Consider the following 17,759-nt stretch of genomic DNA (forward strand, 5'->3'; position numbering starts at 1 on the left):
TCAATTGAGGTCAAATAGATCAGTATCCAAGAAGAACATTTATTCCTTGGCAATAATCTCTTTAATGAATTAAGTTCAATTGGAGTCAAATAGGTCCAACATTGTTTACTGAATAATTGGAACAATTGTTGTCGTTGAAGTAAAAGATCCTTCACCTCTAGTGTAACCAAAAATAAAGATTAAGAAAACATGCAACAAAGTTTGAAGGACAACTACAAGAGTTAAAAGAGAGGTTGTTGCAGTCTCTAAATCCCCTTTATTGCCTGTAATACTTGAAGCTAAGCCAAATAAAAAGGTATATGGCCCAAAAGTAGAAGTTTAGTGACCTAAAAACTTCAATGGGCAATCAATGATACTAAATGTTGAAGAAACATTTGGCCAAGTACTCTAAGGTGCATGCTAAAGAAGTCTTATAGTAAACGTGGTTGGTGTATTATAGAAATGACAATATCATTCAAGCTTTACTTAAAAAGAAAATTTTGGTTTAAAAGTTCTTGACATTAAGGCATGCAAATAATCCTTAAGAAAATAATAATTAAGCTATCTACCTTATATTGTTGGCTCCTAATAGATTTTTTTTTCAACTCACCGCCTCTCAACTAAGATAAGGGAAAAGTAATTTGCGTTAATACACAACCAACTTTTCTTTCCCTTACCTATGACACAAACTATTGAAAGCCTCCAACACCAATGATGATGCAAAACTATTGTTGACCATTCACAAGACTAAGGAGTTTGGATTATTTGCTAAATATAAAGCTTTTAACTCCAATTCTTGCTTTTGTATTCCCTTTATACCTTACTTTAGCTATATTTTATTATTTTCATTATTGCCTGATAATTAAATGTCAGGCGCATTTTGTTTGTTTATTTCTTTATAAAACAAATTTCTTTATTTTTTTTAAAGTTCTTATCACTAAGGGTAAAAAAGACATTTTACATCAGTCGGACAACTTATATAAGAAGTGAAAATATTTTAAATTAATTAAAAATATTTAAAATAATTTTTTTAGCTCAATAAGTTAAATAAAATTAGAATAAACTAAAAATGTGTGATGAAAATGTAAATAATAAACTATGTGCATTTTACATGTATACACTGTGTTATTTTTTATTTTTAAAAATAGTTACTTGTAAAATGTAAAAATAATATAATCATTCTTTAAAATTGGCTTTAGAGATGGATTAGTATATAACTGTTCTTAAAGTATGACTATGACTTTTGAGAGCAATTAAAAATATGTGATGAAAATATAGAAATAGCATATTTTGTGTATATTCTACACACACATTATACTATTTTATTTTTTATTAGAAGATAAAAATATCATGTTTTTCAAGACAAATAAAGGATAAAGATATTAAATTTAATTTTTATTGAAAGAAGTCGGTGGAGATAGGGATGGAACAACCTCAAGGCTCAAGTGGTGGATGATAGAGAGAATGTCAATTCTATTTTTATTGTACATATACACCAAAGAAGATATTAAAATTAAAAGGTCAAATTCCAGCATTAAATTTTAAACCATATGTGATGAATATCGTATTTTGTTTCAAAGTAACAGCAAATTTAAATTTACATTTAAATACTTATGATTTATATTTATTTTAATACTATTACTTATAAATTATAAAAGGAAAATATTATTAGTTAATTTTTACATTAAATTAATGTTAACTAAGCTTTTCTTCTCTTTTTGTATTAAATAGAAAGATAACATTTCATTGTTCCTTATTGTTTAAATCCTGAACTCTGGCTCGTGATAACGACTTGAAGTAAGACTAAGTTGGAATATTATCCATGAAAATGCAATATCAAAAGAGACTTTTGTTTTGTATCACAATGCAGCGTTGCTTGTTTTATTTTATATCACTCTTCTATTACTTGTTTATCTTTCCACCTTTCATTTTCTATTTGTAAAAGATGAAAAAAAATTCGTATTAAGGTATGCATCTATGGATAGGACCCTTCTTGTAAGATTGTGAAAGTGATCTTTCATGAAAGGAAAAGTTTCTTTACCAAAAATAAACAGAAAGAAAAAGTTGGTTCTTTTGATTTTCTTGTATTTGAGAAAGATATGATGATCCTGGGAATTATTATTGCGAAAGAGCTTTTTCGTTTCTTTTTAGTAAAATTTGTTTTATTAATATTAAAAGCACTTTCTTTGTGTAAATTTTGTTTTTATAGAAAAAAATTATAGTCCCACCAAAGGAAAACATTCACCCAACAATGTAATGTGATTCATACAGCATCAGTCAAAACATGATCATATCGAAGTCTCCATCACAATAATTAATTTAAGTGTCACCATCACATTGGCATTATGTGACGGGTTGGCACTATAATTTCTTTACTTATAAATACCATATAGAAATTTGTATCTTGAATTCTTTTTATTTGATCATAAATAACAAAAGAAGAAGTGAAGCAGCTAGGGATTTTATTTGAAATGAATTGCTATATAAATAAATTATTAAAGATTTATGCATTGTCAACAGCAGATAACAAGTGAATTATTAATGGCACCTTTTCCACAACAGAAAGGATTTCACTGAGAGACAAATTTATTTATCTGCTTATTTATTATTATATTAAAAGGATTCAGAAAGTTATTCCAAAAAAAAAAAATTCATGTGTTTAATATTATATTTTTTATTTTTTCTTAATTTCTTAAAAGGAAACCCGTTTTTTCCTTCCTTTTCTATCCAAATAATAAAATATACATTTAACCTTTTTGTTTTCTTTTAAATTTTTATTTATTTTCTCTTATCATTCAAATATATTTGGAGTATAATTAGAGTTATAGTTAGAAAATTATTATTTATTATTATTTTGTCAAAAATAAATTTTATTAGTTAAATTTAAAATAAACCAAGTTTACGTGATTAAAAAGAATTAATTGATACTTTAATATTCTAGTTTATTTAATATATGATGTTAAAATATAAAAAATAATTATATAATTACATATGTTCAAATATTTTAATAACGAGGTAAAATTTTAGGTATATGCTTACCGTGATTATACCATATGATTTAACACACACATTGATTAAATCTATTAGTGATAAAATGTTAAAAATTGTAACTGTTTAACAATGATATATTTATAAAAATTTAAATTGTATAACATAATTTTTGTGATCATATAAATTAACAGTCAAATCAAAAATATATTTTTTTATAAATATTGTTTTCTTTTTAATTTGACCCAAGAATGTGATATTTTATAAATTAACACTCAACCCTCACTGCATGATATCAGTCATGTCAAACCCATAGAGAGGTAATATTATTTTATTTATATTTATCTATCTTTTCAGGTCAATTATATATATATATAGATGGTCAAAAGAATCGTTTAACTAAAGTTAGATGTTAGTTTAGGTAGTTTGATTATGGTTTGTTTGTGACGAAGATGGATCTTGTTTGGTTTAATGTTGAAACTGCTGCGCCCACAAGAATAAGATTTCCATGAATAATGCTATGTCACTACGTTGCTTTCCATCTTTGCAACTACTTTTCAAAGCTTCTTCCTCAGCACCTGCGACTTTCTTTAGCTAGCTTCTGTTTTATTATGTCAATTCATAATAGGATCTCAGCAAATAAATTATGTATAACTTTTAAATCTTTCTATACCCATTTTTAACGATTGATCACTTTATTTGATCCTAATTACATGCCCCAACAAAAAGAAATATTATATATATGATGATAGACCTATTTGATTTGATGGGCTTGAACATGAGAGACATAATACCTTTGTTCAAACATGGCCTTACTTGTGCTTTAAGTTTTTTCCATATATTCCCCAAACAAAAATTACCTAATACCTACATCTTGGAGAATCCAACCAACAATATGTTATATATGTGTAGTAGATACTGAACTGCTCGGTTTCACATATAAAAAAAGAAATCGAGTATCTATTCGACCTAGTTTGGCTGAATATTTTGTTATCAGAATTAAAAGGTAATTAACTCAATTAAAGGTAATAATCAGAGCATTATTTACTTTAAGTAAAGGGCTAAAATTAAGGCTGACTCATCAGGTCCATTAGTCCATAATAAAGCCTATAAAAGGAAGGTAAGAAGTACAGGTAAAAGGTTGACTTTCATTATTAAATAGCATTTATTGCTCAGAACCGAATCTTGACTTCAGCATCGGAGTGCTTTTTGCAGGTACCCTCCCACGTCAGCAATGATAAGAGAGATGTTATCGCTACAGATTAGAGACTTAAAGATTAGTATTTCTTAAATAAGAACAATATGGATAACGATCATTGAGGGGAAAAGGGGGGAAAAGGGTGTTCTAATTCTCTTCTATCCAATCTATAATAAGGATTTTCATTTCCTTAATATGCCTCTGTAGCAATAGATAACTTGTTTCAAGGATAAATTTTCTTCCCTTTCGTATTCTTTATAAATATTAGATTTTATTAATTTAATTATTAAAATTAAATTTTAGACAAAATTTAATATGATTTAAGAATTAAATTTATAGTTTATTAATTAGCTTGTTTTAAAAGATATATCTAATATTATTAAAAATACATGAATCCGTTTGATGAAAAAAATAATAGTATATGATAATGCCATATATTTTATCCTTTTTTTGTTTATTTCAACAGTAAAATATGATAAATTTATCTTATAAATATATTTTATTTTTTTAAGTAGAAATTTTACTATATATATATATATATAGTTTTACTAAACATCAAATATAAAATAAATACAAAGTTATTATCGTGATTATGCTCAGGTTTGGTTTTTTCCGTGATCTTTATCCTTTTCCTTTTATTGAATGCATGGGCCCTCACTAACAAAGTTGTCTCATCTACTTTGAGGAGCATCAAAAGTGTCTAAAATAATCCTTCTAATAGTGTGATCCTTTTCTTTAAAGTATTATATATAATTTTCGTTCTAAGCGAGGACATGGCAAATTTATATAAAACAAATATATATAATGCAATTTTAGTATCGATGATGCTCATAAAAAAATTAAATAATAAGGCATTGTGACGGGCAAGAGCCACCTTTTGATCCCATTCTCATTGCCTGGATATCTTAGAAGAATCAATTATGGTTTTTAATTTTTAATCAGCAAAGAATAATTAACAAAGTACAAGGAAAGGAGTACTCAAACCCATATGCAAAGTTTGAAATAAATGCAAATCTTTAAGGAGTATAAATGATTCCTCAAACAATTCAAAGAAAGAAAAAACAAATTCTCTCAACTTGACTTTCAGCTAAGTCTATGATTTAACATAATATTATTTCTGTGATTATACACAGACCAAATAATGACAAACCACACAACCCATCAAGCATCTTTAAATTTCTTGTTTTAAAATACCCCATTGTGTTGTATGAAATTCATCATGCATTAGGAATTAAGGTCCACGAATCAATTATGGTATTCATCAATCGCCTAAATGAAAACCATCGATATAGCATATATTTTGCAGATTTTATTTATTTATTTTTCTACTAAAAAATATTATTATTTATTTATATCAATCAATATGTATTACTTTATTTTTTTAACAATTTATTGATTTTGTTTTTTTTTTATTAGTTACTTTATAAACCAATGAACCATTATTTTTTAATTTTACTTTTATTAATCAATTTTTTGTTTAGTAGAGGATAATAAATAAGTAATATATTAATTAATATAAACGAAGAGTATAATAGAAAGTTAAATAATATTTCTTCTAAATTTAAAATATTAATCATTTTCTCAATTCATGTGCAACAGCTTAAACGTCAAAGGGAGAAAGTATAAAGTTAATTAATCAATTAATGTATATAATTAGTGCTATTTTTTTATTTTAACATGCCGAATTTTAAGGCTATACGTATAAATCCTTTTTTTTTCCTTAAAAGAAAAAAATATGGTGTGATACATGAGCATATGTTATAATTTGTTCTGTCGTCTATCCTTTCTTTTGGTTGATTATAATTTTGAAAGTTTTTTAAGTTAAGCATTGAGTAGAAAATAGATAAAATTTAACAGGCTTAATATGATGTGAGATTGAAGTTTCAAAAGGAAGAATGTCAACTTATAGTTAATTTTTATTAAAAAAGATATTTATAACATATTTAAATTTGAACAGGAAGAATATTCTTTCTCTGTAAAAGAATTATTATTTTTCAGTACTTAAACTTAGTCTTCAAGCGAAATTTGAAGTTAAATTTGTGAATTTGAGTAAAAAATTCTTTAAAATAATTTATTGATTTAATACATAAATATTGGATTAAAAATATGTTCTTGAGTTTTAATTAATATAAATTTTTTTATAACGACCTAATTTTATAAATAATGAGATGAATTGACATGGATAAAAACTTAAAAAGCTAAAATTGCATACATTTCAAACTAAACAATATTATTAAATTTTATTAATATTTATCCACTTTTTAATATAAGCGTGAGAGATGGAAGAAAATAAATGGTTTTAGCTAGGGATTAGTGACACAATTAAGTCCTTAGATATATTTATTGATCGATTACCAATTATTAATCCTTCAAAAAATAATTCCGAGACACTAATAAAAATTTCCTCACTTCTATTTCCACTTGTGATAATAATTTTGTAAGGTATGAAATGTTTTTAATTCCCCAATAATTGTGATGTTGAAGAGTGTCATGTGAGGAAAATAAACTTATGTGCAGTGTTCTGATTTCTAAATATGGGAAAGTGAATGCTTTGAGTTAGGGTGGTAACTTTCAACAAGGTCCATGGTGCTGGAAAGACTTGGGTAAAAGTGTAAAAAAAGAAAATGGTTCTTGCTGATTTGCAAAGGAGTAACAAGAAAATCAGGAGATGGGAAAAGCACAATTGGATGAAGTATGTGTGGGAGAAAAGTGTCTGCAGAAACTTTCACCAAAATCTTTTCAATTTCTAAAACAAACTGGTAATTTTCAAGTGCAAACTCCAAGAACCCAAAAGCATGACCACTCAAGCTCATATATTGTTACATCAGAATTCAGAATAATAAGCAATGATGGTGACCAAGGTGATTAATTAGCTACTCTTCAAGAAATTATAGTCTATCTTTGTTCCTTCAAAGGTCTTGGTATGTGTTTGGACAATTCTTCTGAATAGATTACTAACTAAACGAAATCTTTTCAAAAGAAATATTTTATTGACAACACTCAAAATCTTTCTTCTATGTTTACTTCTCACTCCAAAACTCATCAAAAAGCAAACCAACCTGTCTTAGCTTATTTTTTGAAATGGGATAGAAATGCCCACTCAACCTGTTTAGGTGTGGACCAGTCGACTATCAGGTTGGATTGTCAAAATAAAAAAAAAAGTAAAAAAAAAAAAGGATAATGTATTTCATTAAAAAATTAATCAAATTCTTTTTTTTTTAATTAGTTCATGAATTTTTTTTGTTAGTACCTGCACTAAGAGTCTTTATTTTATAAATATATCTTTTATTTTTATGATTATTTATTTCAATAAATTATGATATTTTAGACTTATTTTTTTAAAATATAATTATTTTCTTAGAATACTTAATAGAACATTATATAATATCAAGTAAATAAATTAATCATAAAAATTTGTTTAATGTTATTTTAAAAATGTTATAGTCAAATATTAATATTAAAATGATATAATAGTGTATGAGTGGGCTAATGATGGAATTATACATACAAATGTTATAGGCAATTTTCAATGTCATAACAGAGTATGTGGTTCTTTAACTTGATTTCTATTAATTTTATCAAATATCATTTGTAACAATATAATCATAAAGTAAGATGTTGGATATAAATAAATTAAGTAGAGAAATGCAAGTGATCTATAAATGAGATTTTTTTTAACTCTGTATAAATCATAATATCTATAAATTATGAAATGCATAATTATTTTAAATGAGATAAATATTGTATATTTATTTTGAAAAAATATACTTAGATACAAGAAAACAAAAAATAAATTATACAATATACATATTATCATACAAATAGCTTACATCAATTTAATAACATTAATATTGATATTTGGATTTAATAATGTATTAGTAGATGTAATTCAATTTTTATGGTATTAAATATAAAAGTTTATATTTATAATATCATAACTAAATATTACAAAATTCTAGAGTTGCGGATAAAAATAAGCTCGCAAGAAAAATTAAAGTTTAGTTAGACTAGAGTGCTTAATAAATTAGACCAAACTCATAAAATTGTATTACTGATTACCTAAGGATATAAATTAAGAAATATGTTATTATTTATTAATTCTTGTGCTTAATGTAATTAATTTTAACTATGAATTAAGGTAAGATTGCCAAGGGATTGGAGCTTACTTATTTAAGTGGATTAGATCATTAGTTAAGTTGTAGGTTCTAATTTAAGAAAATCATGTTTAATGTAGGATGAGAGTGGGAAAGCAAATAAGAGAATGAGAAAGATTGGAAGACACGAGAGAATGTCAATGATGTGTGAGAGAGTATGAAAGAAAAGTTCAATTGGAATATAAACTGTTAAGGCGAAGAAAACCTTGTCAGTCAATGGCCAAAACTACAAAGAAGAGTTGTGTAGATTACTATTTTCTATGGTTAAAAACATGAACCGCCAATATTAGTATTTTTATCCCCTCTGTTTTCATATGTAATCTCAACATAAGTTTGGTTGAGTTATTTCTATAAATTTACAAACAAAACCGCAAACATATAGGTTCTTCTTCCTAGCATACTCAATAGAAATATAAAATAAAAATTCCAACATGTGCTCATACTTACGATGGAGGATGCTTATCAAAGACTAAATATAAAAATGTTTCATGACTATTTCTAGATAATTTCTTCTTTTTTTTATCAGCAACTTGAAATTTTCTTAAAATTGATTACATGGGGACTCTAACCCTTACATATGAACATTTATGGCCATGAAGCAATTTCATAGTACACAACAACAAATTATACCCACTAAATTACTCTTAGGAGGATTCAAACTCCAATCTTAAAAAGAATATTAGACAAAATTCTCGGGGAGGAGAACCATCTCAATGATAGTAATCGTATATTTTCAACAATCGCCTCAAAAGCATAATCCCTCGCTGTTGAACACTACCAAATTTCCTAAACTATAGCATAGAACACTATCAGCATGCCTTAGCTCAATTTATGATCAGTGAACAGCCCTTGTGATGAGACAGCCTCCACTTTGGGAAGGGTAAAATTTTTCCAAATGTAATAGAAAATTTTTTGTTCTGCACCTTTGAAAATGTAGTAGATTTGCCAAGAAAATTCCTTTTGAAGCCACTTGTAGATAGATTATGAGTAATAATAAGATCCTAATCTATCAGAGGCCACAGCCACACATCTTTTCAGTTTCTCAGAAGATTTTTACGTAATAACTATATTTGTTTAGTTATCAGCTTTTATCCTTAAGGAAAAGGTTCCTTCTCCAAGACTTGCCACCAAGGCATTTTTTCCCCATTGCAAGCACATATACCCTTCGGAGAAAAGGTTTTTGCTGTTTCTGTTTCATTTTAAAAGAAATATATAATTATTTTATAATAATTAATAAAAAGTAATTACATGTCATAAACTTATATTATATTTTAAAAATACTCAAAGAATAAATAGTTTAATTAATGATTTATGTATTAAATGAATGAATGTATTTATTTATGAATAATGTGAGTGCTTTGTTAACATAAATGTCATGATAAATCGGGGTTTATGAAAAATTAAGTAATTAATACATCTAAAAACGACTGTTTATTTTTGTATTTTGAACCAAAATTTAATGATAATTATTTCTATAAATAGGAATATAACTTTTGGTTGCTAATCCATATATCATACCGGAACTTCACTATTTCTAAAATCAATTAATAGTTGAGCCTTTTACTTTCCATATCTTGCAAATGTCCTTGGACCAACTTGATGGACATTTTTAATAAATCAATAGAAAAATAGGTAGTTTGACCTTCTAGAATTCAGCATATAGATTTTTTTTTTGGATTATTTTAATTAAAATAGCTTTTAAATGAGTAATTAATTAAGGGATATAAATTAGCAAAAGAAATTAAGAATTTAAATATTTTGCAAGATTAATACACCACTAAGAGAAAGGAAATGAATGTTCAATTTTTGAGGTCAACCAAGACTAAGATGTAACCTTCGTAAGATTCACAATTCTCATTATCTCGAGGAGCTCTTCGTTGAAGATAATGTCATGTATGAGTCCAAATAGTCCAAATTACTGTCATTCAAACAAGTATCTAAAACCTCCTACGTACTATGTTGAGATTTTAATAATATTTTGTGCTGTAAAAAATGTCTCCTACAGTCCGCAACAAGTGAAACATTGCAACCTAACAAAGCACAAGTGTTGCCCCAGACCTTAAGAACTATATTGTACGAAAAGAATCATAGTCAGCATATATTTACCAAACAATTATGCCAATAATTTATTAACCTCACATTTAAATGCACATAATCAAGTTTGAGCGTTCCAAAAGCATTTCCAAGTTAACAAGCATTACATCGTGCAAGAGCCCTTACACCCTAAAACATCATGTGAAGGATAGTATTTTTTAAAAAACGTAAGTCATCGGGTAGAAACCTGTGAACAACTTTAAATTTTCCATGCCCCCACCCTACGAGAGTCTCTTGAACTTGAAATGTAGATAATTGCAATATATCCGCATGCCCTTTTGTATAAAGAGTCTTTTGAACTTAAAACATAAATAAATAACGAATTTATGAATAATTCTATTTTTTTTACTTTTTATTTCAACATATCTTTTTAATTATTAAATAAATAAAGTATTAAATATATTAATGTTTTCAAGATAATGAGTGCATTCATTTTTCATTCAAAATGTTTATTTTATAAAATACTAATAAAAAGATAATTAAAATAATAAAAAAGATGACTTAGCAAAGCTCAAACAACATAGATTTGAAAAGGTTTCATGAATTAAGATAGACATTAAGAAATAAAAAACAATAAGCACAAGGATTCAATATTTTGAAAATTCAAACGGAACTAATAAGAGGACAACTTTCTTTAAAACCTCTCTTAAAAAGTCAAAATAAGTTTTAGAAAAATTAGTTCAAATACATACTTAATAATTTATAAATAATTGAGATGAGTAAATTAAAGATACCCATTTTAATATTTCTAACTTGCATCTTAACGTACATGTGAATAAATTCTTATACAACGTATTTTAAATATTAAATGCACAAAAAAAATAGAAAAGACAAAAAATATTAAATGAGAGTTAGTGATTCGAGCCAAGGAGACAAAGTTGTCCCTACTGTATTGGAATGTGAATACAAAAGGAGAATATCACATTTAACATATTCTTGCGTGTTGGGTTGTTTGGTGTCCTTTACATGGTCATGGCTCGGTAGATCATGGAGCTACTACATATATAAAACTAGCTACCTAACTCTGTTTCTCTTCGATCAACTGTTAATTAGATATTTATTGGTAGAAGCGATGTCATTAACAAAGACAATAATCTTGGGATTACAACCTATAGATATTGTGTGTTCGCACTATAATTAACTTCAAGAGCTGATCTCCTATTTGATTACTTATGTCTAATTCCAAAGTGATAATGCATGTACATGCATGGACTTATACATGCCTTACGTACTTTTAATCTTTTTTGTCAACCTTTCTTGGGAAATTCTTATTTTTTTTCTGCATCATTTCGAAAAAATAAATTGTCCTAATCATTGTCGATCTCATGTATTGACATTGGAGGGCATATTGTGGGTATGGGTGGTTTTGAGATAGAGACTTCCCATAAAAGCATAAATGCCACACTAAAAAGATGATGTTATTGCAAGACACCACACTCTCAGAAGAGAGTGATAGAGATCGATCCGGTGGAACTAATAGAGTCCCAAAGGTTCAATATAATGGTAGGGTTGGTTTCCACAACAAACAGGTAAGGATATTGATTGTCAATAAATGCTTTATTTTTCAGTGTACTGTTTGAGTTCACCTATTAGTAGCATTCTTCATAGTCAGGAAGGAATTAGTAACCCCACATGGGCATCAACTGACATTGAACAGTGTGTTAACTCTCAGAAAATTATTCTTCCACAATATGCCAATATGCAAACAGATTGCTTTTATTAAGGAAAAGTCTTCTAATTCTAATCAAGATAGTCCCTTCTTTTTTAAATGAACGAAGAAAAATTTAAATGTCGTTTGTATAGATTATAATACTCTTAATTTACATAATTTGGTCATGATTTTATACAAAAGAAGGTCGCGGTAGTAAAGACAAAATCTGCCTAACTAGCTATGATCTTCCTGCGGTGGGACAACTTTTGGTATCACATTTAATTTTAAAAAATATTTTTAATATACGTGTGTGTATATAATTATATCCAGTATTAATTTTAAATTTTAAAATAACTAACTAAATAATCGTATTACCAACGTCAAGGATCTAAATTATAATTGCAACCATGATGCAATAATAAAAATGTAGATAAACGCGGTTACATATATATAATTTGTGTATGATCCTTAGTATGGCCACACTCTCAGTTACAATCAGTAGTTCTTATTTGTATAACAATTTTAAAGAATAATATTTAAATCTACCTTTTCCTTTTTAATTAAGTATATATTTAAAATGTATATATGAAAATGACAAAATGTTAACATTCTACACAAATTATTCTATACACTATTTTGTGTCAGCCATAATAATAAGAGAAAATATTTAAATAATGAATAAGATATATTTGATTTAATTTTCTTCAGTTCTGGCCATTGTACACCATATGTATAACTGCATTGAGCACCATACCATATGAATTGAAGGCTGCAGGTTAATTTAGAGCACTCAAAAGGAGAGAGAAAGATAAGTGGTCAAAATTAAAATAAAATTGGCTGAAAGGTCGATTCAATCTACAGTTCATCCATCAGAAGGAAGAGGGGAGAAGGGGTGCATGCACTGTAGAAGGTATCAGTACATGTTGCCAATCAGCCCAACCAACAAAACTTGGGCTCCACACTCTTGCAGTTCTCAGCTGTAGCTCACCTTTTGCCATTCTCTCTCTCTCTCTCCACAAAGCTGCAAATGAGATCCACTTCATTGCATTGCTTGCAGGTTATACCCTCATATACCTCACAAACTTCAAAACGGGACCATTATGATATCTCCTATGTATCCTACCCTTAAATCTTTTGATATCCTCCTTTTACATTGTGCATCAATTTTCTCTCAAAAAGCTAATCATTTGCTTTGAATTTTCCGTGCAAGGGTGAATCTCAATTTGGTATATGTTCTATCTATCAACAAACACATCGTCTCCTCTCCCACTATGCAAAGCAAAAGGGCATCATATGCACCCCCAAACAAAAAGCTGACGTAGGGTTTCAGTTTCACAGGATGAAAAGGCTACCCAATGACCTACAATTGTAAGATAATAAAAATATATGGAATAACTTGTGTCATCAAAATTTTCAATTATCCAATACTTTACATCATTATTTAAATTGTTTTTACTTAAGATTATGTTGTTAAATATAAAAATTAATATCAACATGTCACAATTTAATTGAAAAAAATAGTGAGAAATTTGATTTTATATTATGCTCTCAATGGCTTCCTTGTGACTTTTGTGGTATATTGTGGCATGTTGAACTCGTACTCTCATCTTTTGATATCCAAGTGTTAAGCTTCACCTTATATATATCCATTTTGAGACAAATTGTGGATTAATTGGAAAATACGTACCAAGAGATCTTGAGAGGAAAGCAAGTTGTCAAAGCCATGAAATGCCCCACATGTATTTGTCCATGCACATTCATCATTATCCATCAAAGTTTAAACTTTGATGAGGCCTACAGCCTCTGGATTTGAGAAAAAAACTTTTCTTCATTTTGACCCTTCTTCCTGTTCATTTTGACAAGCAAGAACGCAAGACATATATAGGTCCTTTCTCAAACATATATACGTACAATAGCGTAAACACATAACATATTACATGTTGAGACAAACGTAGAGTGTACAAGACTAGTGCACTAATTCGTACGTGTATCCAGAAGTACATATACACCAACCTACGAGATACTAAAACTTTTCTTACGATGATACTAAAACACATGTCAAAACGTTATTATAAAGGTAATAAGACAAACGTAAATAAATACAGATAGCTCAGTAAAATGAATGTACAGTGTTTTCAATCCGCCACATGGCACTGGACCTTAAGACAAACGCAATTTTAGATAAATTAAGAAATTGAAATTTAAAATACAACTGAAGCTGCATGCTATAGGTTACAATTGCTACTAACCAATTAGCTACATGCTTATGCCAAAAGCATATGTAAGGTAATAATCTTTGACTGCAATGCCTTAAGCAGATATAAAAGAAGAGATCTTATACATGAGAGAACAAATTAAAAAAAGTTGGATTTACACCTGGCTTTAATGCTTAGCATCCAGGGTTAATTCCAACAGAAAGAAAAGAGAGCCAAAGAATAATAAAGAACCAGAAAAGGTTGGCCTCTATTTAAACCTGGTGCTTATATATAGTTCTTAAATGGGAAGCCATGGATATATATTAATCCCAATTAATTTGTTCATAAATTAATTAAGATTTAAGAATAAGATAATTCACATAGGGATATAGATATAAATTTAAAACCAGTTTCATTTTCCTTATTATGTCTTTACTGGGTGAAATCATTATCTTGTTCTACTTCTGATGCAGGCTCTTCTTCCTCTTCAAAGCCATCAATCCCATAAGCTGCATGGCCACTCCCAAAAGCCTTGATATGATCTTTAAGAGACCTCTTGTGCTTGAAATCAGAGCCACAGATGCAATACCAAAGCTTCCCACAGTTCTTTTCATGGGTTCTCCAATCACCCCTCACAGCAAAAGCCTTGCCACATTTTCTGCACATGAAGGGCTTAATACCATGCTTCCTCTTGTAGTGTGTTTGAAGGGTTCTAAAATCTTTGAGGGGCTTTGCTCTTGGGTGATCAATGTTGTTCCTGCAACCTGGGGAACAACAATAGCATGGAAGCCTAAGCATTCCTGTTGGTTGGGTACCCCTCAGAGATTCAGGCCCTTTTCTGTACTGTGATCCATGCCCCCACATATGCATCTGACAAAGAAAGAAAAGAAGAAAATTTATGGAATATACCCCAAAAACAAGAAATTAGCTACGTTAAATTAGGCAAATTAACAAGGTAAAATGATCAAAATCTGTATTAATTGGTTATATATTGTGAATTTTTAAACTTTAAATGAAAAACCAAAACAAAAGTTGGTTAAACTTTAAGTTGGATATTGAAGTAATTGTATTATTTTTATTTTTGTTATTAATTTCACTTAGCAATCAACTGGAGTTGACATAGACAATAACTGTCTCAGAAGCGCCTTGCGGAACAATACTTTTTTCTCCGAATATGTTAGCTTTTTAGTATGTATATTAATTGTTTAACTGAATGCACTAAAATAAATTAAAAAAACAAACAAACAAACAAATTTCTTGCACTGCAAATTTCATGAAAATTAGATAAGTAATCATTAACTGTTTGCTATGAAGAAAGAAGGCCTATTACAGGCCAGAGAGATAGAGTAAGGGTATAGCCTTGTCCATGTATGGGATTTTCAGGTAGGGAAGGTGTTTGGAATCAGACTGAAAAGGGCCACAAAGAGAAACAAATCTATTGCTGTATTAATATCATTATCTGAGAGATCTGGAAGAAACACTGCAAAATTATCAGTTCTTTGCGCAGCTGCATGCCAAAACACATACGAAGCACAGACTTCAATGCACTAAAGGCATAAGGAACATTGCCTGAGTAGTTTAATCAACAAAAAGTAGTATGGGATCTGATCTAAGTCACAGTGTGAACCAGGAAAAGATTTGTTCATACATTAGTACTGGTTTCACCATGCAAAAACGCAAAAAAAAAAAAAAAAAATGCTCATTAATTTTAATCATTATGACTGAAGGACAAAAAATAAAAAATGACCCTGGTGGTAAAGAGGGGAAGACAAAAAGGAGAAGAGAAAAATAAAATGAAAGTTAAAGAAAAGGACAATATTTTCCTCTAACCATTCAAACAATTAATCAAATTAATTTTTTTAACTATAAATTGCCGGAAGAAAAGTAGAAGAAGAGCAACAGAAGGAGGGCCTTCAACATGTGTGTGGGTTATGGTTAATTTCTTGTATATGTTACTATACACTAACCTGCATATTGTTGTATCTGTTGAAGGTTTTGCAGCAAACAGGACAAGAAAATTGTGTAGGACCAATGAGAATCTGAGAAGGAGTAGGGATCCAGTACTGCCCCTTGTTGAGCCTGTTGGCTAAGAACCCTGAAGAAGAATCCTCACTACCATTGTTACCATCACCACTTTGTTGTTGTTCTTTGTTAGTGGAAGAAAGCATTGAGGCTATCTCAGCAGCACTAGGGCTTGGCAACCCTATGTGCAGTGCAACAGTGACACTATCATCATCCTCTTCTTGTTCTTCCTCTTTGGGATGGAGGATCCTGTTACACTCCTCTTCCACATCCATGGACTGATCCTCCTCTTGTTCTTCTTCATCCTCTTGCTTTGTTGGGCTAAGACTCAAAAGTGGAAGGGCTTCTCTTAGAGGAGGGGAAGGGGGTGAAAAGGTAGAAGAACAAGAGGTGATAGTGCTTTGAAGGTGGTGGGGGTGGAAGTAGTGGAAAAAGGTGTTGTTGTTGATGTTGGTGTTGGTGTTTTGGTTGATGAAGTTGTGAACATAAGGGTGGCGTGGTGAAGGGTTTGAAGATGGGTAATGGAAGAAACCTGATGAGAAGAAATTAGAGTAAGGGTCAGCCATGGGTGGAAAAAGGTTAGTGTTTGTGGAGAGAGTGGGAACAGTTCTGAGGATATGTTGGTTTCCTTTTATACAGATAGAGAAAGTACAAGATGGCTGAAGGAAGTGGACGGTGGAGAGAGAGAGAGAGAGAGAGGTATCAGACATGGGGAAAGAAGTATAGTCAAGTGGACTCAAAAATAAAGCAACACAACATAACAAAATCACTTTAATTAAAATATTTGATGATTAGGATTTAATCATTAAGAAGAATGAAGCAATATAATGACAATTCTTTTTTTAATTTTCGTCAGTCTTCTTTTTCATTTTTGTTAAGAGAGAGAGAGAGAGAGAGAGAGAGAGAGAGAGAGAGAGAATACCGTTAGCGGCAGTTTATAGTTATACATGGAAGAGTACTATCCAATAATTAATTTTAATTTATTAGAGTATTTACGCCACATATTACTTCATTATGTATCGTCATGTTCTCAATATATACATCTTCTAAATTTTTATTATTATAATAAAATTTGAGATAAATACTAAACTTGATGAAACCAAAACCTCCAAAACCCCCTCTCTCTCTCTCTCCCCCTATATATATATATATATATATATGTGAACGTTTTCAAAATTAAATCATAAATGATTAATTAAGGATTAAATTTATACATAATTTGCTTTTTGAAAAAGTATTATGTATGAAAATAGAGGAAAAAAACTTAAAAATAAAATTACCTCACCATTATAATATTAAAATGATTATTCGTTGTTTTTTCTTTTGAAAATTAAATTAGGTTGGCAACTTTTTTAAAGACAATTTAATGTTTACTCTTAATTTATAATAATATATAATATGTGAAAAAATAATTGTGAAATAAAGTTAAATGTTTTATCCCCTGGGTCGATCAATCAACTGTTAGGTTGTGTTTAGAT

General features: G+C 28.9%; 1 protein-coding gene across 1 annotated transcript; it reads right to left on the reverse strand.

Annotated features, from left to right (window-relative positions):
• Window positions 1-14,626: 14,626 nt before the first annotated feature.
• Window positions 14,627-16,847, reverse strand: LOC113873267 (zinc finger protein WIP2). Its single transcript, XM_027511316.1, has 2 exons — window positions 16,227-16,847; window positions 14,627-15,129 (listed from the first exon to the last, which is right to left on the reverse strand). The coding sequence occupies exons 1-2, from the start codon at window positions 16,845-16,847 to the stop codon at window positions 14,692-14,694; spliced, it is 1,059 nt and encodes a 352-aa protein (XP_027367117.1). The 3' UTR covers window positions 14,627-14,691.
• Between the last annotated feature and the right edge of the window lie 912 nt (window positions 16,848-17,759).

Source organism: Abrus precatorius, unplaced genomic scaffold, assembly GCF_003935025.1.
Source record: "Abrus precatorius isolate BTA unplaced genomic scaffold, Abrus_2018 Scaffold7, whole genome shotgun sequence".
NCBI lineage: Eukaryota > Viridiplantae > Streptophyta > Magnoliopsida > Fabales > Fabaceae > Abrus > Abrus precatorius.